This window comes from Mus musculus, chromosome 1 (assembly GCF_000001635.26).
Source record: "Mus musculus strain C57BL/6J chromosome 1, GRCm38.p6 C57BL/6J".
In the NCBI taxonomy this organism is placed as follows: Eukaryota; Metazoa; Chordata; class Mammalia; order Rodentia; family Muridae; genus Mus; species Mus musculus.
The window spans coordinates 144,542,650-144,565,968 of NC_000067.6; the positions used below are offsets into that span (position 1 = coordinate 144,542,650).

General features: G+C 33.9%; 1 protein-coding gene across 2 annotated transcripts in view; it reads right to left on the reverse strand.

The window, feature by feature from the left end:
• Nucleotides 1-23,319, reverse strand: part of Rgs21 (regulator of G-protein signalling 21) — a 47,978-nt gene that overhangs the window by 22,960 nt on the left and 1,699 nt on the right. For both annotated transcript variants that reach the window (NR_110891.1, NM_001290269.1), the window contains exon 2: nucleotides 2,661-2,733. Coding sequence is in view for 1 of the 2 variants with exons in the window: in NM_001290269.1 (NP_001277198.1) it covers nucleotides 2,661-2,671 (11 nt within the window). In the remaining variant the exon portion in view is untranslated. The remainder of the gene's footprint in view (nucleotides 1-2,660; nucleotides 2,734-23,319) is intronic.

Here is a 23,319-nt window from a genome sequence, read left to right on the forward strand (position 1 = left end):
CTCAAACTGTTTTGTTGTAATTCTAAAATTATCATAAAGGTCAATTAAATTGCACTTGTATAAAAATAGTCTTTGCAGGCAGAAATACAGTGGTTGGTGTAATATTTAAATTATATGAAACTCAACCTCTGCAGAGAATATGCTAATGCATAGGGCAGAGAGGAACTTGGCCATCAGTATATCCTTCAGAATGAGGAGTAGCTATCAGAAACAGAGAAATAGCAAATCCAATCTAGTATAAATGTCTACGTCTCCATTTATATGTAGGTTCTTTAATAAGACATACAAATAGTTATTTTCTAGCACCCAGAAGAATGTGGCTAGGCCAAGAAGTTAATGCTCAAAATCTAGATAGTGGCTGGTGTAAGACCGAGGAAAAGGATGTCGGAAGGACAGAATGAAAAAGCTTGCTAAAAAGTGTAGGCAAATTGTTCAGGTGAACATCCTACAGTGCAAAGGAAGCAGAGACAGAGTGTGACAGCATTCCCGAAGGACCACAGAACAGCAGGACCTCCCTGTCACCCCTAAGGGAAGGGACGGCAAAGATTGTACCCTGCGCCTTTAGGTAGAGCCAAGAAGAGCTGGAGCATGGAGGCCTGTCAATAAGCAATTGCCTTTCAGATTTTCAGCATTGTGTAAAAACAGGAAGAAGTCTGGAAGCAAGAGTGGAGTTAAGAACAAAAGGAAGAACGTAGTTTTGAATTACAGAGCTGTCCTTAAAGTGCTCTGTATTCTGTAGATATACACACAGAATATTAGACATCCTACAATTAGAGTTGGTAGAGTGTCCTACTCTAAATTCAGGTCAGGAAATGTTGACTTGGCTTTAAAGGCGTAAGCTGCTGTTAGCTCTCAGAAGGGACACCCCCGTGGCTTTAGAAGATTCCTGGACGGCTCACTTTTCGGCCTGCTTTTCATCTACAAGATTCAGTTTTGAATATTTATTACACTGTTAGAGCTGGAAGAACTGCAGTGCTTCCTTTTCCAGAAACTAGGTAGACTGTAGCTGTTTTAGTAAATACTATTTCCTACTATTAAAAAATTTTAATTTGGGTTTCTTATGAGTTTGTTTCTTTGGAAGGATGAGTTTTGGTATCAATAAATAAAGCAAAAGCTAATAATTGTCAGAACACTAAAGTGTACAACTGTGCCTTGAATATTTATAGTATACTCGGGGTCACATTAAGCATGTCACATATCTTTCATCAGTTAATAGTGACAATAATAGTGTATTGAATTCTCCTGTTACCAGTGGGCTATAATGCTATAAATGCTAGTGACTTGGACAGTATCACGCAGATAGTAATGAGTAGAGTTAATGTTTAAAAACAAGCCTGATAAGACCCTTACTTTTTGCAGATTTCTTCTCCAAAAACTTAAGTTAGTACATATGCATTCTTTTGGGGACCCATACAGTAATTTTCCTGCAGTATAATGTCACACAAATCACCCAGATACTGTATACAATACTTACATTGTAACAACTAATTACTCAAAAGAAAGTTTATGAAATACATTCTTATAGCTTTTAAATTATGAAATAAATGTAGAAATTTTTTAGTTTAGATGTGCATATAAGAGAAATACAAGCATGTGTTTTATAAAATGCAGCTATACAAATATTAATGAAATCCATTAAATAAAAATTAGAGAATAAGGAATCATAGGTATTTAAAACTATAGAGGATTCATTGATTTTCTTAACTTGTGTGTTAACTGAAATAAATGGTCAAATAAATTATTATTTTTCTGCTTTTCATTTTATTTGTGTGTTACTTATAAACGTAATGGAGGTATATGTGCTTCTTTTCCTTTGTGTGTGTGTGTGTGTGCATGAGAGAGAGAGAGAGAGAGAGAGAGAGAGAGAGAGAGAGAGAACTTTATAAAAGTCTGGTGCTTTAATCAGAGTAACTTTCCATGTGTGTATGGTTTGCCAGAAAATTCACTGTGTATTTGGAGCCAAAATCGCACTTAGTATTTCATGGGGTTTTGGCTGATTTCCTGCCTGTTTTCTTCATTAAGCAAGTGCCACCAAGGCCGGCAGTACTCATATTATATGTCCAGAGAAGAGCCAGACCAGATGGGAACTGCGTGAAAGCTACCAGTTATCTTGCTAATTGAGCCAGCTAGAACCAGTTGTATTGCATTAAAAAATGTGGAATCCAACAACTTAGCTGTTCACACTCAATTAGCAGTGTGCTGGAGAATGGAAAACTCAAGCGAGGAGTTCATGTGCCCGAGGAAGCGACAGCTGCTTCCTTACCCAGCACTGTCTAGCCATGTAAAAGCTTCTTAATAAGTACTGTGATAATGAATAACTCTTACGAAAATCATATATGTTGTATCTCTAACTCACTACTTTGAAAAACATGATGAAAAGAGAGGTCAACTTTCTGTTGACTTTATTTATTTATTTATTTATTTATTTATTTCTAGTAAACAGAGGATTTAGAAACAAAGCAAGCCACACATTGTGGACATACTTTAGAAAGGAAAATGTGATAGAGAAAGGCAAAAAATAAAATGACGTTACAGTGAAAGGCAACAATTAGCATTTTTTTTTATCACAAACAAAGGCAGCACGTCATATAGACTACTGAAGCCTCAAGGGTTTCATGTATACATCTTCTGAGATAAAAGAGCTTTAAACAGCAACTCACTTCACTGGCATTGTGCGTCCCACTGTCTGCCTGTCACAGATGATGCAGTTTCTCTTTCTGACTGATCTTCAAGCTGAAGGTACATGACAGCAGGAATATTACAATTAGTATGCAAATACCCGTCCCTGGGTTACAAGTTGTCATTTTTTAAGTCCTGCTAGTCTCAGGTTTTATCATTTTGTTAAGTTCACTCTCATCAAAACAGTTTAACTTCCAAGGAACCCACAATTCTTTGAATAAATGTGACATTTCTCTGAGTTGGGCATAAAATAATAATTATTCCATTAGAATAATAATTCTGCTAGTTTACATGCTAAATTTCCTATGCATTCATTGATATGAAAACTATCATTTTCAAGATATTCAATAGTATGATATTATTCCATGTGCTTAATAATCACGTTCAGGCTTTTATTATGTACTAAAGATTGTTCCTTTTCCTCTATTTTTTGATTTTGTGAGGCTGGCTCCACCTTTTAGCGCACTCAAACAACCACCTAAGTTAAAATTTTTACTGACTAACAAACATATTCTAGGAAATGCATTATTCTGTTACCTCTAATTTTGTTCAGCTGCTCATAGCTTAATGACAAGAATTTCTCTAGTATTTTAAGCTATGAATCTCATTTAATTTATGCCCATATATTTTAATCCAACACGGATGCTTAAAATAATAATGTCAACATATTTACCACAATAAAGTCCAGAGGCCAGTGTCTTAGTAAATGATGACTGGTCTCCCTATTCTTTGTCAAGCTTTGATTGCAGTATAATAATGGTTAACAGTGAAAACAGACCTCCTTTTAACGTGGAGTTGAAACATTCCTATTTGTTGCTTTATAAACATTCCTAGTATTTGAATTATGCTGGAGTGCTGAGGCTAATGGAAATAGAAGTGATGACCTAAACACTCAGGGTATTATTAAGCAGTGAAATCATCAATTAACTCAATTGATTTTGTTACTTTAAGCACCATTAAGTAATGTTCTTATGACATGGATAAACTGAGTCATTAAACATGTTTTGATTTCTTTGTATTGCTGTCGAGGGATAATACAACACTAAGTTTATAATACACGTTTGAAATTATTTTCAGTATACATATATTAGAAAAAATTTAAATTTTAGATGTTTTCTTTGTAAAGTCAGTCAAAATATTTAAAAACTAGGAGGCAGAGAAAGCTTATTTTTTATTGAAACTCTAAGATGAAATTGAAATATAGGCTTTAAGTTCAATAAAATTATTTTGTCAAATCCTTCTATAAATCACAATCACTATGTACCTCACTGTGACATTCTGTTCCCTTTAAAAGGCTTCTGTTCGTTCAGAATGAATTTCTGAATTGACTACATTTCTATAGTTATGATTATGAAGGATTTATTGTTTCTGACTTTTTCACCAGCCTTTCTTTAGAATCATAACTGTAGAAAGATAGTTATTCAGAAAAAATTTAAAAAACAAATTTTGTGTATCAAAATGAAGATTCATATTCAAATGAGCAGGAAAACAAACTTTCTTTGGAGGTTAAATGTTCAAAACATTCTTATAGATAAGTGCTCAAATGAAGACATTGGACATCTAACCATCACTAGTTGGTTTGTTTTAATTTTAAAATTGGATATTTTCTTATTTTAAATTCCTTTTTTAAAATTAGATGTTTTCTTTATTTACCTTTCAAATGTTATCCCCTTTCCTGTTTTCCCCTCTGAAAACCCCCTATCCCCTTCCACCTACCCCTGCTCACAAACTCATCCACTCCTGTTCCTGACCCTGGTATTCTCCTGAACTGCTGTACTGGGGCATGGAACCTTCACAGGCCCCAGGGCCTCTCTTCCCATTGATGACCAACTAGGCCTTCCTGTGCTACATATGCAGCTAGAGCCACGAGTCCCACCATGTGTACGCTTTGCTCTTTGGTTGGTAGTTTAGTCTCAGAGAGCTCTGGGGGTACTGGTTAGTTCATATTGTTGTTTCTCTTATGGGGCTGCAAACCCTTTCAGCTCCTTGGGCCCTTTCTCTAGCTCCTTCATTGGGGACTCTGCGCTCAGTGCAATAGATGGCTGTGAGTATCCACTTCTGGTTTTGTCAGGCACTGGCAGTGTTTCTCAGGAGACAGCTATATCAGGCTCCTGTCAGCAAGCACTTGTTGGCATCCACAATAGTATTTGGGTTGGGTGATTGTGTATGGGATGGATCCCCTTGTGGGGCAGTCTCTGGGTGGTCATTCCTTCAGTTGCTGCTCCACACTCTGTCTCTGTAAGTCCTGATATGCACTCGCCAGTAAGTGGATATTAGCCCAGAAGCAAGGAATACCCAAGATACAATCCACAAACCACATGAAACTCAAGAAGAAGGAAGACCAAGGTGTGGATATTTTGATCTTTCTTAGAAGGCGGAGCAAAATACCCATGGAAGGACATTTTCTTTATTTACCTTTCAAAGGTTATCCCCTTCCCCTGTTCCCCCCCCCAAAACCCCGTGTCTCATCCCCCCTCTCCTCCTGCTTCTATGAGGGTGCTCACCCACCCACTTCTGCCTTCCAGTCCTGTAATTCCCCTACACTGGGGCTAGTTTTTAATTCACTGGTTTTCACTTCAGTATCAGAGCTTCCACTCAGTGCTGGAAGTCGCCTATCATCTTTCTAAACGTACTGGCATGCTCCTACCTAGATAATATGAATATTTTACATGGCAAAGGAACCCAGTGTAATTATCTGGGGTCATTTCAGAGGAATGGAAGGAGGGTTTGAATGAATAGAAAGATGTTTGTGAATGAAACTTGAGATTTTGTTTTTCCATAAACCTATGTCCTTTTATTTACTGTTTTGGGATCCTGACTAATTTTTTATATTCTCTGGCCTTTGTAATCATAACTGTAGAAAGGTAGTTTATTTTATTTTAAAGTTTTTCACTTTTTTGTATTGTGTTTCTAATTAATTTATTTGCATCAAATGCTGGCCCTGTTTCCCCCTCATAGACACCCTGCCCACTACCCTCTCCCCTTCTCAGAAACATGAGATTGAAACAGTATGAGAAGCAGCCAAGTGCTAAGGAACTTAAATGGCATCTAGACTTAAACCAAGGGTTAGGGAATGGAGGTTTTCATCAGACCATCAAGTTGTCTACCATAACAGCAGTCTGATTTAACTCTCACTCTAATTTGGGCTGTGATACCCAGGGCTTGAAGATTTTTAAGACATGAAGTGTGAGGTGTGGTCATTTCTTATATCAGCAATAGGTGTCTGATATACCCTGGGAAATCTCCTTAAATTTTAAAAAGATGGGCATATAATAAAATAAGTATAAATTTAGAGTGTAGATCAGAGATTTCATAGAAAAATATGACTTTTAAAAGTTTGGCACATTGATCTTGACTTCTTTGATCCTCATTTTAGTGAAATCAAATGCTACCTACATCACAAGGTTCTGATATGAGGATAAAGAGAGCTGTACATAATAAATCAGTGTGTTTTGATGTTACTATTTATAAATGATTGTTTTATTCTTTCTCCCAATCTTAAAACCCTTTATGGACCCATTGTTGAGATGCTCGAGTAAAGACGATTAGGGGGAGCACAGGTACCTGGAGCTTCTGTGGGGAGAAAGGAATTGTACTGTACCAATTCTTAGAATGTCAGCACGCTAAGTGTCTTAGGGACACCAACATTTACATGATGAATTTGAGGTTGATAATTTTGGAAATTGCCACGCTCAAGTTGTATGTGGGATGAATGGGGAAAATGTGAGAGTAAAGGCGAGTGTGAATGAACATCGTCGGGAAGTATAAATGTATGTTTCAATTAAAGTAATTCATTTGTTTATTGCTCATTTATTTACATCTGAAACACTGCCTGCCCTCTGGTCCCCTTTCTAGAGTCCCTCTCCCCATCTCCCTCTCCTTCTCTCCAGAGAGGGTGGAGCCAATCCTTCATGATAATATATATATATATATATATATATATATATATATATATATTACACAAACACACACCCTCTTTTATGCTTACAGACAGGAGCCTACAACTGTCCCCTGAGAAGCTCTACCCAACAGCTGATTGAAACACATACAGAGACTCACAGCTAAATATTGGATGGAAGTCAGGGACTCTTGTGAAACGTTTGAGGGAGTGATTGAAGTTCAATTAAAGTAATTTAAAAATTCATAAAGAATCAGCAGAATCAGAGTTTTACGGTTTTGGGTTTATGGATTAACAAGACAACTTGCACTCACAGAGACCATGTTTATGCTTCACAGCATCATGGTTTGGAGTACTGAGCTCCATTTAATTTCCTACTTTAATAAGTAGCACACTTCTTTCTTCTTGAAATTTGAAACCAAAAAAAAATTAAAAAGTTCAGCTCAGGGACACAAAGGTAACAGGAGATGAGCAAAATGTCAATGAAGGACAAAGTCATAGAGTTGGTAAAATTCTGTTTAAGACTGTGATTCATAGATTTGGGGGGTCATAAAGAGGTCAGAAGGCAAAGATTGATGAAATAGAATCAGCTCAAAAAATTACGTGAGATTGCCAAGGTGATGATTAGAGGCAAGCTGAAGCAAGGTGGGGGAGTGGCCAGCACCTTGGCAGTGGGTATTTGTGAGTGGTATATATGAGTTTATATTTTGCCTCTTTAAATCACAAAGGGAAAGAGTGATCATTTTCATGAAGATCTTTAGAGATTTATGATAGAACTACAAAAGCAGTTTGGTTTTGGACTATATACTTTAAGTTTTAAATTTCTGTTTTATAAACGAGAGAGGGGGGTTTGGGCTCACAAATGTTTTGGGGAACACGCCTCAGAATGAGCAATAGCAATACTGCTGTAGCATATCTCTCAGATTAGTCGATTAGACTTTTGATCCTAATTTTGATATAGAATTCTTGGTAAGCTTGTTGGCAGGTCACATTATTATCTAGACATACCTCGTGGTAACATGTTCTAATATATGTTCCTATTTTCTACTTAGGGTAACAGATTACTACCATTAAGAGACGTCTGCCTCAGAAAAGAGAAAAAAAGATTTCTGATGTTAGTAAAAACTTTGTCTTTTAAAAATAGTTAAGTGATATTTGGATCTTAATAGATTTAAACATACAAATTATTCAAAATTAATTTTGGAAGTGATAGGAATTAGTAACACTATGATTATCCATATACCATTCTAGCATCACTTTAAAGGGAGACAAAAGAACTTTTAACTTCATTTTATAATGTCATAATCTCATAATATCTGCTATTAGTTGGACTCCTAAATTTGAACTTTTTCTTATTATTTCTGAATATTCTAAGTACACACACGCGCGCGTGCACACACACGCACACACACGCACGCACACACACACACACACACACAGAGGCACTTAATTGACTCCCTTCCATCCATGTTTTATATATCTACATTTCCATTTTATATATGCAGCATCTGCTTAACTCTTCTCCTGAGGTATCTTTCCCTTTCTTTAAACACTCTGGTAAAGAGCTTAATATTCAATGTAAAAATATGCAAAACAAGGTTATAGTCTTGGGAAATATTCACAAAGCTAAACAATATAATATTAATGAAGTTTGTAGTTAGACCATGTACATTCTTGGCCAAAATTACTTTGTTAACTTTCTTCTGGTTCAACTTTTTGCAGTGAAAATTTGATATATGAAAAGAGCAACTCTCTCTAAACTATTAATGATATATTTAATAATGAATAATAGTTAGAAGCTGATTAGATTCTCCTTTATTTCAAAGCCTCATTAAAAGAACAGACATGTATTGAAATGCACAGAAACACACACACACTGACACTCAGGATTACATCCCAATATACGTTATAAGATAACAACCCCAATTCCTTTATTATATAATATTAAAACAAAATACATAAGCAATGACATAAATTATAGCTTATTTTATTTTATTTCAACCAAATTCATATTTCCCAAATGGATAATTTATCCTATATTTATTAGTTAACCTAATTAGTTAAAATGAATGTAAAACTTACTCCTCAGAAAATTACTCTTTTCCCAAACACATAAGATTATTTTCACATATTTTGTTCACAGCCAATTATCAATATCCCTTTGAATAATAATTTTGATTTCACATTTTTATCTTTTAAAACTATAAAAATTAAATTTTCTTGAGTAGCAAAAGTAATAAGAATGATTCCCTCTGTTGTAAAGTACTGATTAAATACCTGGCATGCTTCTTAGGGGCACTCAATCATGTAACTTTTCTGACAGGCTAAATGGGTTTCTCTTAATTTGTAGATTATTGCTGAAGGAACTCCCTTTTCAGCATTATGAAGAAGGCAGGAAGTCATCAAATAAGTGCACTGCCGGGAACCAGACAGTAGTGAGTCTCCCACTGAATCTATCATCCTCTGACTATTGGGCCTTTTAATCTTCTGGTTAGTGGTGCTTAAGCTTGACTTATAGACTGGGTACAGGAAATTCAGAAATGTCATACATGCATTAATTTTCAATCAATTGGTTTTTTAAAAATATGCTCCTCAGGAAAGGATAGTATGCAATTTGTTATCCTGAATGCTATTATAATGATATGGTATCTTAAACAATCACTAAACAATATATCCACCACTTTCTTATCGTTTGCTGGCCGTGTCCAAAATTCCTAGTATGATGTTTTGTAAATTATTGCTGTAAAAAAATAGAGATTTGTTTGTTACTCTCATATAAATTGATTTTTTTTTTCTGTTATTTCCTAAGAGTGTACTTGATTTATAACTATTCATTTATATTTTGTGGTGCTAGGGTTGAACCCTGGGTTGCATAGAAGTTATGGACGTGCCCTATCATATTTGTTTATTTATTTTTGGAAGATTCTAGATTCATAGGTAAGTGCCCTATTCCATTTATTTTTGGAGGATGCTAGATTCATAGGAAGCATGGAACAAAAGAGTCTTTAGTGCACATCAGCCTTTCCCAGTGGTTCATACTGTATGTAAATGTATACTTTGTAGCAAAAACAGAGAATAAACACTGATAAATGTGTTTCTGTTTTTCCACTTACCATGTGTATAGATTTAGCCACCATAGTAACTAGGCGGAGAATTATTGCATTAACAATATCCTTCAAGCTGTGACTTTAAAGACATACCTCTACATCATCTCAAATCATTAATTTTTAGTGATCTTTAATTTTGGCATTTCAAGAATTTTCAGGAAATGGTATCACACAGAATATGGTAGTGTAAGACAATTACGATACTGAAGATAACTCCTGTCGTTTTCTGTATGGATAGTCCTTTTACTTTTCACAGTGTAGTGTCCCACTAGCATGGTTATATTATCATCTTACCATTCAATTTTTGAAGAACACTGCTTATATTTAGAATTTTAATCTATTAAAATTAAAGCAGCTACTGGAATCATACGTATGTAGATGACTATGCTATATGTGCATATTTATTTAAAACATTTGAGTCAACTTTTGTTGTATTTATCTACACATATACTAAAGCATCTGGGTAAGTCCTTAACAGAGAGACCATTTCTTTTTTATGGCCTCTATAGTGTGCATATTTCTGGGTTTCTGTCTTCTTTAGATGACACTGCTCCCTTGGTAATTCTGCCCAATATTGCTGAATGACCCCAAGCCTTTTTTTCTTTATATCTTTATTGTTGGTATCATGGAGTTTTAATTTTTTCTTATTACGTCCCTTTTTCGTTTATTGATCTGGACACAAGACATATCCTTTCAGTAGACTGTTGTGTGCTTTCACCTGGGAAGGTGCTTTTCAAACTTCCAGCAACTGCTGTTTCAACATCTACTGCTTTATTCTCCTTGGACCTCACCTTTACCAAAGTGACCATAAGCATTTAGTGAGCCCTTGGTCTGCAGTCTTGCCCTGTTTGCCTTGCCATGTTGTTTTGCTCATCAAATATATATATATATTTTGGAAAGAATTAATTATAAAACTTAAGACTCTCATAGAGATATATTCATTATTGTGTATTTGAATAATATATAGTGCTTTAGATTATTTTAATTGCTTTTTTTAGGGAAAAGAGGCAACTGTATTGCCAATCTTATATTTAATAGAAAGAGATTCCTGGATCCAAATTTAAAAACAAATTTCATCTAAAACATTTTTGATACAATTTTTGTAATTTCTCATAATGTTTCTTTAATCATGCTTTCAATTATTTCAAAATATTTTTAAGCAAATGCCCCTACCTTTTAAATTTATTTTTGTTCTATTTTCTTGTTATTTTTTTGAATCAGAACATAACTACACAGCCCAGATTGCTTCAATCTCATTATAGCCAAGGTTAGCTCTTTCAGGAAAAGTAAAGCTGATATCACAGTAATGCATCATTTTCCCCAAAGTGTACAATGAAACTTGTGTTTATATATGCCATGTAAAATATAAATGTTATTTTAAACTTATATTTTAAGCAGAAATCCATTTTAATAGGTACACTGGTGTCTGTTCATTCATATATAAATAAGATAGAAAAGTGTTCAAATTCTCAACATTGTGTTCAGATCTATCTCTAAAAAGAATACTGTATCATATAGTCTTTCTTAAAGTGGCCAGGATACACGCAGACAGGTGACACCCATCAAGTATAAATATGAACTCCTATTAATGATACATGGACACAAACATAAGACAATATCGTAATCACCCGCAAATCAGCTCACAAAGTTCAACATATTTTGGGTGGGGGAGCACACTCATAGAGACAAAGAGGAGGGAGGAGAGGGCAGATGTGGGATAGGGCTTTTTTTGGAGGAGTAACCGGGAGGTGGGATATCATTTAAGATGTAAAGGAGTGGAATGATTAGTAAATAAAAAAATGAATTTGTAGTTTTCTATCACTTTCTTCTTTCTCACTTCCTCCATTTTGCCCAAACTTACTCTTCTTGCTATGTTAAAAGTATGCATTGTCATTCTAATATAAAATGTCAAAGTTATAAAAATGCTGAAAGACAGTACTTTGTCAGGTTGTATTTAGAAATCCTTGGTATTTGTCTATCATCAGATTTCTACCAATGTCACTCCTGCCCATCATTTCATTGTAACTAAAGTTCTCTGTATAGTTCTCAGTCAAGTCCATTCTGCATACCTTCAGAGAGTCATACTGAAGGGAGTAATTATCCCAACACTTTTTTTGATAAGACTGCACATTTTATGCAAACCTCTTATGATTTCTCAATTCTCCAATATGTGGTTCTGATCTGATTTTACAGTCTATCTTTCAAAGTTCTTTTTTTAAATTTAATTCTTCAAAGTTCATTTTTTTACTGTAGGTCCCACTTAAGGCAAACAACTAATGTCAGGATGACCACCATTAACTGGAATTGTGTGAATTAGTCCTCACACAGATTTCACTGTGTATTTGTCTCATTCTTACCAACTATGATCTTCTTATTTGTGCTCTTGCTCAAACTTTGGTCTGAATGCTGTTCTGACTCTCATCAAAGGAGCTGGAATAAACACCAGCCTCTGACCTTTTCACCATCTCTTTAGTCATTTGATCTTGTGCATTTCTAGTCCATGGCCATGTCTTACCACATCTTTCAGATCAGATTCAGGTCTTAAGAAAATAGATTTAAGCCGGGCAGTGGTGGAGCCTGCCTTTAATCCCAGCACTTGGGAGGCAGATGCAGGCAGATCTCTGAGTTCGAGGTCAGCCTGGTCTACAGAGTGAGTTCCAGGACAGCCAGGGCTACACAGAGAAACCCTGTCTCGGGAAAAAAATAGATTGCGTATTTAATTATATATATGATTGGTTTTATGTGTGTGGGTATGCAGGTACCCAGCGAGACCATAGTAGGGCTTTGCTTCCCTTGGAACCACTTGATTTGGGTGTGAAAATCTAAATTCAGACCCTCTGCAAGGGCAGCATGTGCCCTTAACCTCTGAGATGTCTATCCAGCTGCTACTTTTGATTTCCTTAGTCCATGTGGATTAAAGAAATAATTGTACACGATTCAGTTCTTCTTAGCATCTAATATAGTACTCCATACATAATAATATCAGCTTAGATATATTATTAATAATATGGATTATGAAAATATAATTTAGTGGATTACAATGGAAATTTATATTTTCATTGTGCTTGTTAGACAGGGAGTAACTTGTGCCTTGCCACAAAATAGCTACAAGATAAACATTTATTATTGTAAAGTAAATAAATTCTTATACTTAATCCTGTTCATAATGTACAAAAGGAAGAAGATGTATGTATTTCTTTATGTGCACTAGAGGGCTTCGGGACTATTTAAATATTTTCAGTTTCTTATCTGTGCTGACCTCTTTTTTCTCATCTGTATTTTTCTGCAGGCATTGATATTAGAGAACATAGATTTGGGGTACATTAATTGTATGATAATACAACTCATTTAAAAGCATCCTTCTCTTTCATAAGATCTAGGAAACTGCCATAGCAGCTTAATTCATGGTAAAAGCATTTCTTTAGGTCAAAATGATAAGTGGTTTCACAATCTTATTTTTCTTAATGGCCAGAGGTTTGCATTTTATTTTAATTATAGGATTATATTTTTTAAAAAAATCCCAGATGTCATTCTGTACAGAAATACTACAGAACTAGAACTACTTAAGGTGTAACTTCAGTAAGTATTATAGTTATCTTCTGAGTCTCAGTGTAATGGCCATGGGAAATGGAAAGGAATGATGTTTCTCTTATGCTCAGTGTGAAGCCAACATATCTTCAAGGGAGAAAATGGAAGAGGTATTTGAATTTTGTGTTCACATTAGAGAGGTAAGTCCTGTCTATTTTAGAAGACTAGTACTTATTTTCTCTGAATTTAGTCAGGAGTTGTCAATTTATTTCTAGTTGAATGTGACAGTAGTAAGGTTTTCAAAGTCTACTAAAAACAAGTAACATTAAACTTGTGATTTATGAGATTAGGTTCTCTGTGTTATTTTGACTGAAGTCAACTTTCCTTTGTAAGTTCAAAGGAGAAAAAAAATGAATGGCCTATAAAACTGTCAGAGTTGATCTATCAGAAATTATTTTCAATTGCATAATGTTTTTTCAAAATGAGTTAATTTATTTTAATCATATTTATAGTGTGAAAGTATAAGATAATGGTATTGGCTTCTAAGGTTTCACCCTAGTAAATAGGGCTTTAATTATGATATAAATGTCTACAAATATTTTTATAATTTACTAAGGCTAAGTCTGTATATAATTTTGACATTTCTCATAATTCATCACTGTATATAATACTGTGATAGATATCCCACAGAACACACATATTTTTGTCAACATACATTCCTAGAAATAAATTTACCAAATAAAATTTTATTCACAATTTATACTTTGGTACTTGTTGGAAAGCTGTTCATTAGAAGTATTGTATTGATTGTACTATTATATGGAACATTCCTCTAAAATTTTCTAACAATTAGATTTTATTATAAAATGATTTTAATTGACAAAAAAAATCCATGAGATATACAGCTCCTGTTTTATTGAGACTCTTATTTGGAATTAAAATATATTCAATTTAGAAGAACACAATAAAGTCTGAAAGCAAATTATCATTCAACTACCAAGCACTTAAATTACAAATTTTAAAATCAACTTATTCCATGTCATCTGTATTTGTTTTATTTCCAATTTTTATACTTTTAATTCTTATACTTCCAATCTTGAAAAGAGTGATTATATCTTATAGCTGAAATGTGATTGTCAATAAGACTATAACATTAAGTATACCTTTCTTTTTAAAATAGAGGCTATTATTCTCACTTTTCATGTGGGGTACAATTACTAGCACCAATCAATTGGATTTTAGTCCTTGAAATAAAGACAAACTTATTGGTAAAGTGGGAATATAAATTAGAAATTGTAAATATCCTTAATTACTTGCTAGAGTTGCTCAATGCAGAGCCTCTACTTTTTTGTCATTATGACTTTTTTCTCTAATCTTTTATGCATGTGATTGGGCATAACAAACTTTGTATATTTACCAAATGCTCGATTAATTATTTAATAGGCCTTTGCTTTCCAGATGGCAAACATTTTAAAGAATGCTTTCTGTTTCCTTTGTAAAGTGTAGTAATTTTTCATAACACACATATTTGTTTAAACTCAGCATTTTTGTCCTTATACTTTCCTGCTTTCTTGAGGTTACATGACATGTGGCATTGTCGATCCCACTTGTTAAAATTTTTTTCTGTGTTAATTTTTATAGTAATCCAGTGCTGTTTTCCTAAGCCCTACTCATGCTGCTTTCTCTTGTAATGTTATTTGTTTGTTTGTTTTAAACCCTATATCCAGCTTTGTCTTAAAGCTTTGAGATTAAGGCAATAAGATCAGGTCTACACTCTTAACACCTTCTTAAGCAAATCAACAATTAAATTACATACAAAAATGTACATTTAAAGGTATATATGTAATGAGATTATCTTGTTATTTTTGAAGAAATTGTTGATCATTATTTTGAAAATATCATCATATAGTTACTAATAATTGTCAGAAGACAAACTTTATTTTCCTCCCATCTTCAGGCAGAACACAAGGCAGGACCACAGTGACTGGAATTGGAGCAGGCCAAGATTTTGTTGTTCTTATGTTTTTTGAGAATATGATATAATTACATCATATTTCTCTTCCCTTTCATCCACCATATTTCATCATATTTCTGCTTCCATAATTACATCATATTTCTCTTCCCATTCTTCCATTCTGGCTTCTTGTAAGAGCCAGAAGTTCAGCAAGCTGGCTGTGTTGAGTCTCCTATTAATGTCAAGCTACAGACACAGAGCCTCATCAACATGACTCTCTAAATATGGTCTGTATGAGCATGACGCCAACAGACATGCCAAAATCGGGGAGGAAAAGCTCACACAGCCTCACGCTTACACAAAGAACTACAGGCAACTGGGGAATTTTGAGAGTAGTCTAGGACTTTTTGAAGATACCTTTTGACTTCACAACATGTTTGGAATATGAAGATATGTGCACTAGCTTATTGGCATTATTCACTTACTCTATGCAAGTGGCTAATATAATTCAAGTCCCTCTTATGTGATGGGAGTATACATGGAGAGACTACTTCTAAAGTCCAAGGGGCAGGCAGGTGAATTGGTGGTATATGTATGTAATTAACCCTGACACTTGGATAGCAAAGGCAACAGGATCACAGCAGGCTAGTCTAAACTGCATAGAGTGACCCTGTATCAACAACAACATGAACAAAAGACTCACAGGGGGAATACTGAGCATATTGTAAATGCAAAGTACATCAGTGTATTTTGAGCATCAAAATACTGAGTTTCAATTTGTAAAGTTACTTCTCATCATCACTTGAACATCATAAAATAACTTTGAAGTAAATATCATTACTTATGCTTCTTTTACATGTGACATTGCTCACACACTTAAGTTATAAACCTAGCTGCTAGCACTCAAAATGAAAAGATAAGCATTGTAATCCTCTGGAGAATCTGTTGAAGTTGTTTTTTTTATGTTGTGTTCAGTAACACAGGGTAGACTATCCTTGTTTTACTCATAAGTATTAAAATATTTTAAAATCATTCCACTCTTCCAAGTGATATAATACTAAGAGACATCTCATTGCTATAATACCATATTTAGCATTTTCACATTCCAGTAACAAAATGACTATCCAGACTTGTGAATCAATAAAGTCAGTAATCATTCCATCATCTTGGTACTCAGGTACAGTAATTGCAGAATCCATATTTAGATATATTAATTATTAGTCATGGAATCACCACATTTTATCTATGTAATTTATCAAATATTACTCGTGTCTCATATAAAGCATTACTCCTTTTTACATAATAACTTTAAGAGAGGCATATTCTTCCTTTAGGATCTGTTTGCCCAAGTGAGTCATAGCAAAGAAGATTAAAATTTGAATGGCGAGATATTTATATTATATTATTTTTCATCCTCATATCAATATAATTAAAGGAAAAGAGGAGGTAATTTTAGGAAAGGCAAGCAGATCTCTATGAGTTGAAGGTCAGCCTTGTCTACATATGTAGACCTAGGTTAGAAAGACCTACATAGTAAAACACTGCCTCAAAACAAAATTAAAATGCAAAGATGCTAAGTTCTTGTATATCACCATTGAGTGAGTCTTTACAATCATTAAATAAGTCTTACCTTCCCTATCCATCTTAGAGTTATCAGTTTCCTATTATTTACATTTAACTTTCCAATAATTGTCTGTGCAATGAAGATATTTGTTGGCACACAATAGATTATGTGTGCCTGCCTTTGGCAAGGTATAATTTAGCTTATCTTAAATATTAGTGTCAGAAAAGATGAGCAGTATTTAAAAGTACATTAAACCAATATAACCTTCTATAGATCTGGATTTTTCAGTGTAAAAAATGTCAATATATGTATATATGTTTGTATACAAACATAGTATTGCTATTTTGTTATGATTAGATTTCTAAGTACAATGTAGTCATTATTCATATTTTCCCATGAGAAACTCACATTGAAGTGAAATACTATTCTTTGGGGGAAAAGAATCTTGTTACTGACTCTCAGTTCAGTTCTATAACTAGTGTAATAGAAAATCTCAGTTAAATGCAGCAGGGAGAGATGAACCCTTATGTGAAATAAATCTTCACAACAATCCCCAAAAAGGGAAAAATCATGCTCAAATGTAGAAGAAAAGTTAACCCCAAGTAAAGGCTCATGTAATAAGAACATTGTGTTAGTATTTTATAGGATTTTCCACGACTTGACTAACTTTAATATTAACAAAAATGAAACTATAATTGATATTCCTTTCAAGACTAATTGATCATCTCATTTTAAACAAAGCTATGTTGATTTTTTTTCCCTTTGATTTTTTTTTGGGGTGTGGTGTGTGTGTGTGTGTGTGTGTGTGTGTGTGTGTGCATGTGTGTGTGTGTGTGTGTGTGTATACCTGCAGAAGCCAAGGAGCAAATTGTTGGCTCTTTTTTCTCTCTCCCTTATTGTCTAGAAAAGGGGTCTAGAATTAACTCTGTTGCCTACTCTTTCTGGTCAGCAAGCTCTAAGGATCTGTCTCTGCCCTCCAATGCTTAGCTACAAGGTTTGCATAGTCATGCCTGACTTTTTCTGTGAGCACTGGGGATGTGAACCCTGGCTTTTACTACAATGCTAATGACTGAGCCGTCTATTCAGTACCTTTACTCATGTCTGTTTAAATAGTTTATAACCAACATATATAACGTTTCTATTTGTACTTAGATGTATATTTGCTTCATCGATTACAGTTTTGATGGGGATGAACAGCAAAGCATCATATAAACACAACCCCACAGGAAGAACAACAATATCAACCAGCCAGTCCCCCAAGAGCTCCTAGAGACTAAGCCATCAACAAAGGAGTACACATGGCTCCAGCTGCATATGTAGCAGGCAGAGGATGTCCTCATCATGCATCAATAGGAGAGGTCCTTGGTCCTATGAAGGCTCTATAGATGCCTCAGTTTTGTGGAACTGAGGGCGGGGAGGTGGGAGAGAGTGTGTGAGTGGAGGAATACCCTCATAGAAGCAGGGGGAGGGAGGATGGAATAGGGGGTTCCCGGGGAAGGGAAGAGGACAGGAAAAGGAGATTATATTTGAAATGTAAATAAAGAGAATATCCAATAAAAATAAAAAATAATAAAATATAAATAAGCACACTTATCACTTTCATACTCCCCTGTCCTCCCTCCAACGCTGCCATGTCCCATACTCATTCTTTCTCAAATTAATGGCCTCTTTTTGATTATTGAATACTAGTATTATTGCTTACTGGAGCCTGTTTTTAATAAATTCTTTAATATAGTGCTGTAATGGTTCTAATATTATAAACATTATAGTAAAGAATCTTTTGGTTATATACTTTTCTGACTCATATCTTCATCTTTTTTTCCCTTTGAATGTATGTTTCTCTTATGGGTAGTCTCAGTACTTAAGTAGTTTTACTAAATCTGTTCCCTTGAGTGCTGATTGTTCTGTCTTCCTGTGTTTCTCAAATGCCCCTCTTGATATTTTTTTCTTTGTACCATTCTTTGAAACTTTCACAGGCTCTGCACTTTAATTTCCTCATCAAGCTTGCCATCTATCTAAGTAGCTCCCCCAGCTTAAATTTGCATGTATCCTTTATATACAGAGTTGGCTTTTATAATGGTAATTTCTTTTTTGTTTTGTGACTTTTGATTTAGCACTTTTCAGCCATTGTTTTTCCCCATCTACTCAATATTCTGAGCAAGGGCCTGGGAGTCATTTTCTTCCCTTTCCTCCCTTCTGACATATTCTATTTATGTTCATATTTCATGACTTATTTTACTTTGCCTTTCCCTTTAGCAGAGTAAAATCTCTTTTTGACATTTACACAATAGAATCTTAACTGTATATCTAGCACCCTCTCTTCCCTTGCTGAAGACCACACCCAGTAAGGCAACAGGTTTCCATTTTCTCAAAAACAAATCTGAGATAACGTCATTCCCTGACCAGATGCCATGCAAAGCAATGCAATTTCCTTCGTGGCAAACCTTTATGCAAAGACAGAGAGAGGCAGCTGCCTCTGGGAAGTGAAGCAGGGAGATTCCTTTTCTCCAACACAAATGTTTGAGTTCCCAAAACCATTATGTCTAATATTTCCATCTCTGTACTTTATGTTAACAAATTGAATTCTCTATGAACAAAACACAACACTTGAATTTTTTAAAACAGAAATAAATTGAGTTTAATATCAGTTACACATGTAATTTGCAAAGCTGGTACTGAATGTACACTGACCCTTTATCCATTTTCATCTTTTCACATTCTTTTTTTTTAAGACTTATTTATTTATTATTATATGTAAGTACACTATAGCTGTCTTCAGACACACCAGAAGAGGGAGTCAGATCTCATTACGGATGGTTGTGAGCCACCATGTGGTTGCTGGGATTTGAACTTGGGACCTTTGGAAGAGCAGTCAGAGCTCTTATCCACTGAGCCATCTCTCCAGCCCGTTCACATTCTTTACCATGTTGTATTTATTGAAGTTATTAAAGACTTGGGGCATATTAGTATAATATCTACTCCAAATTTTATTCATATTTCATTTGCTTTGCTTATGATTCCCTTTTTCTGTTCTCAATATTTAATCCAGAATGTTTGAATGTACTGTTCTTTAAAGTAGGAAAAACTGATGGTAGCAATTAAAATTTTACCTGTACATACCCTTTAGTAGGTTGAGCAATAAGAACAGAGGTGAATTTGGGAATTAAAATGTGGGAATATTTGCTGGGTAAGGAGTTCTTTGCTTGAAAGTTTTATTATTTTGGGAATCCTGAAAAGCCAGGAATACCTAATGCCTTTTACTTAGGGGACCTCAAAAGTAAGGAGCAATAGAATAGAAGGATTTCAATTATATTTAAGAAAAAGATACCTTAATTACAACCTCTGAAAATACTTGGAAACAATAAAATATGCACCATTGACTAAAGCTTCACATTTACAAATCAATAGGGACTTGTTTTTGATTATACACAATTTATAGTCAACCTTAATAGTCCAAATTCTGTGTATCTATGTTAAATAGATCTCAGGTTTCAATAGGACAACTTCCTAAGTCATCTCCCTAGTACCCTGAGGGAAAAAATCTGTGTACCTGTTTATTTCCCTGGAAGAATCTTCTGTAGACCTTACACAGTCAGGATATTGGATTAGCAGGTCCACTTTTAATTTCCTGGGAACATATTATATAGCTATGAGTACATTATAAGAAAATAAACAGCATTAATTGTCTTTAAAATATGAGATATACACAAAATTCATTTGCTGGGGTATGTGTGAATGTGTATTTATGATTTTGGCTTTATTTTAAAGTACATCTCTCTCTTTTTGATATAGTATGAAATAAAAAAACTTAACTGTTAGAAATGAAAAACTTACATCCCAGATGCTCATTATTTTCTGATCAGGCTCTTGTTATTATACAAAAGCATGGGTTTTTTTTTTTTTAAGACTTCATTAGGAAGTAGTTTGATTTATTCTGCTCTGCATCCAACTAATAAGTCTTTTACTCATCATCATGTTCTTATAATATATGAATATGCAAATAATTTATATAAAAGCAATTTAAAAGGCATAAAATAAAATCAATAAGCACTTGTTTTTTCTAATAAAGTGTTAATAACTCCCTCATTTCTTTGTGTTTTTAGTGTTTAGTACCTGAAGTTATAATTAGAAAACAGTGAGGCTCAGGAGGAGTTTTACATGAGTTGCATTTCATCAATGTGCCTTGGGACTACAAATTCCCCAAGTTATAAACCTTCCATCTATTTCCAATGGAAATTCAGCCCTAATGTCAAGTCGTTATAAGTTTATTAGGTCCTTGTCATAATACCAGTTATAAATGAGATCATTTTATAGTCTCAAGAGTGGAAAAGTAATTAAATTGGTGGTTTTATTAGTTGATGGACAGTTTCAAAGAGTTTATTTCTCTTGGAAAAATCAAGGTATATTGTTCTTTTATCTTCCAAAAAAGTGGCTAATGGAAAATGGTGCTGTACAGAATTCTAAATGCAACAGAATAAGATAATTTTAGCAAGAATATCAACTTGATTTTATTAATTAGTATTAAAATATGTATTTAAATATGTGAGGTTTTGCTTTACAATTTAAATATTAGGATTTTTCTTCATTAGTATGTGAATTCAATTTCAAAACAGGTATTTAATTTGGTGAATTAAAGGTAGTCATGTTAATATTACAGTCTATTCTTTGAAAATATGCTAATTGAAGCCTTTATAAAATGACATGGAGATTAAATCTTTGTAAATTCTTAAGTGTTATAATTAGTCTTTATGTTTTTTTTCCTCTCCAGACTCAAAAGAATACAAATGATTCAAGTCAGCTAAATTGAATAGGAAATCTTGAGTGTCTTTATTCATTTAGCTAATTCTAAACTTGTCTTCTTGCCTCTCATGTTATTTATTATTTTCATTTTACTCTGGAAATGTTAATGCAGCTACAGGAATTAAATGAACAGTATATTACATCATAAAAATCATGATCCAAAGTGTCTTGAGCCAGTTCTTCGGTAGCTCTGTTAGAACATTTGTGTTTAATAATGTGAAAAACATGGAGATATACAATTCATTGTCTTACAAACTGAGTCCCATCTAATATTTTGGTGTCTGAACTTCTTGAAGATGGGGTGCTCTGATTCTGAGCTTTTCAAGCTAGTATTATAATGATGAGCACTGTGTATGTATATCTGCAAAATGCATTTTGTTAGTATTAGACTAATTTAAATAAGTAGCATTATGTAAAGAACTTCATTTGAGTTTTCTTAGCATGTTTCAATTACCCTTGTGCATTAGATAATGCTTTACACATAACTGTGTTTGTCTTATAATAGCCTTTACTGAGTGTGCCTTTTGTATGTTTGGTTATTAAAACAATTTTACTTTTCAGAAACTACAGGTAATGGGAACACACTCGTTCAGATTCCCCTTTACCACCACTTTTAGAAGAAATGGGCAGTTGAGTAATCTTACCGTGACTATACAATGAGTAGAAGCCTGTGAGTCTGCTAAGAGATTCCATCACTCTTTCAGCTTCTATACTGTATAGTTTTGATTTGTTAGCCATGAACACAGTAATTTCTCTTATCATAGAAACATACAAATATATGATATATAATATAACATCATATTATATGTTTGAGTATATATAATATAAAATAATTTGTTTATATTACATACATATATCACATATGTGTACATGGTATGGTTCAAATGATATGATGTGAAACTATACTCGCTTCAATTTTGATTTTGTCTATAGCTTAAGAAAAATAATTCAGTGGCTGAAACTTAAATCTAAATACCATTAGTCTCATAATAATCTACAGAATAAGAAATGAAGGATAAAAGGTCTGGTCAAAATTAAAGTAGAGAAGAACAGCAGTTAGGAGATAAATACTCCTTATGATGCACTGTAGCAGAATGGTGTTTGATTTTACCCAGCTAAGTGCCCTGGGACACCTTTCTAACAAATCACAAAAAGATGTGTCTACTTGTAAGTGAAAATTGTTGCAGAATCAGATCAAGTGCTTACTTAAGAATGTCTACCTCAGATTATTTTCTGTAACTAAATTATAATTTTTCATCTTTATGAACAGACAAATTTAAAAATAGGTATGAGCGGTCCATTGCACAGGTGTTAATCTAACTGTGACTTGTACACATAGCTTTAGTGAGAATTCCATGGGGAGATATACTTTAATATTAATTTTGTGTATTTTTCATAATTAATGGTAAAAAGTGGAAATAAATATTCCATCTTTTATTTTGTATGAGTTGATTATCCTAGAAAAAATATTTTGAAACTACATGAAAAAATTGAAATGAATTGTCATAATTAAAAGCTTATTTTACTCTAGAAGTTGATTGACTTTGCCTCTTTTGTTAATTGGTACAGAATGATTCCATACTTACCCAAAAGTTCACTTCTGCCCTCAGTTTAATGTTAAGTGTAATGGTCAGCATGTATTTATGATGATGGTGATGACATAGAATTATACAACACCTGTAACAGCTCTTGAATGAATTACTCTTTCAAAACAATGTTTAATGAAAAAAAAAAGTCTTACTTTTTATATAGGCAATCTTTTCCTTGAGTGTGAACAGTGATGGATCCA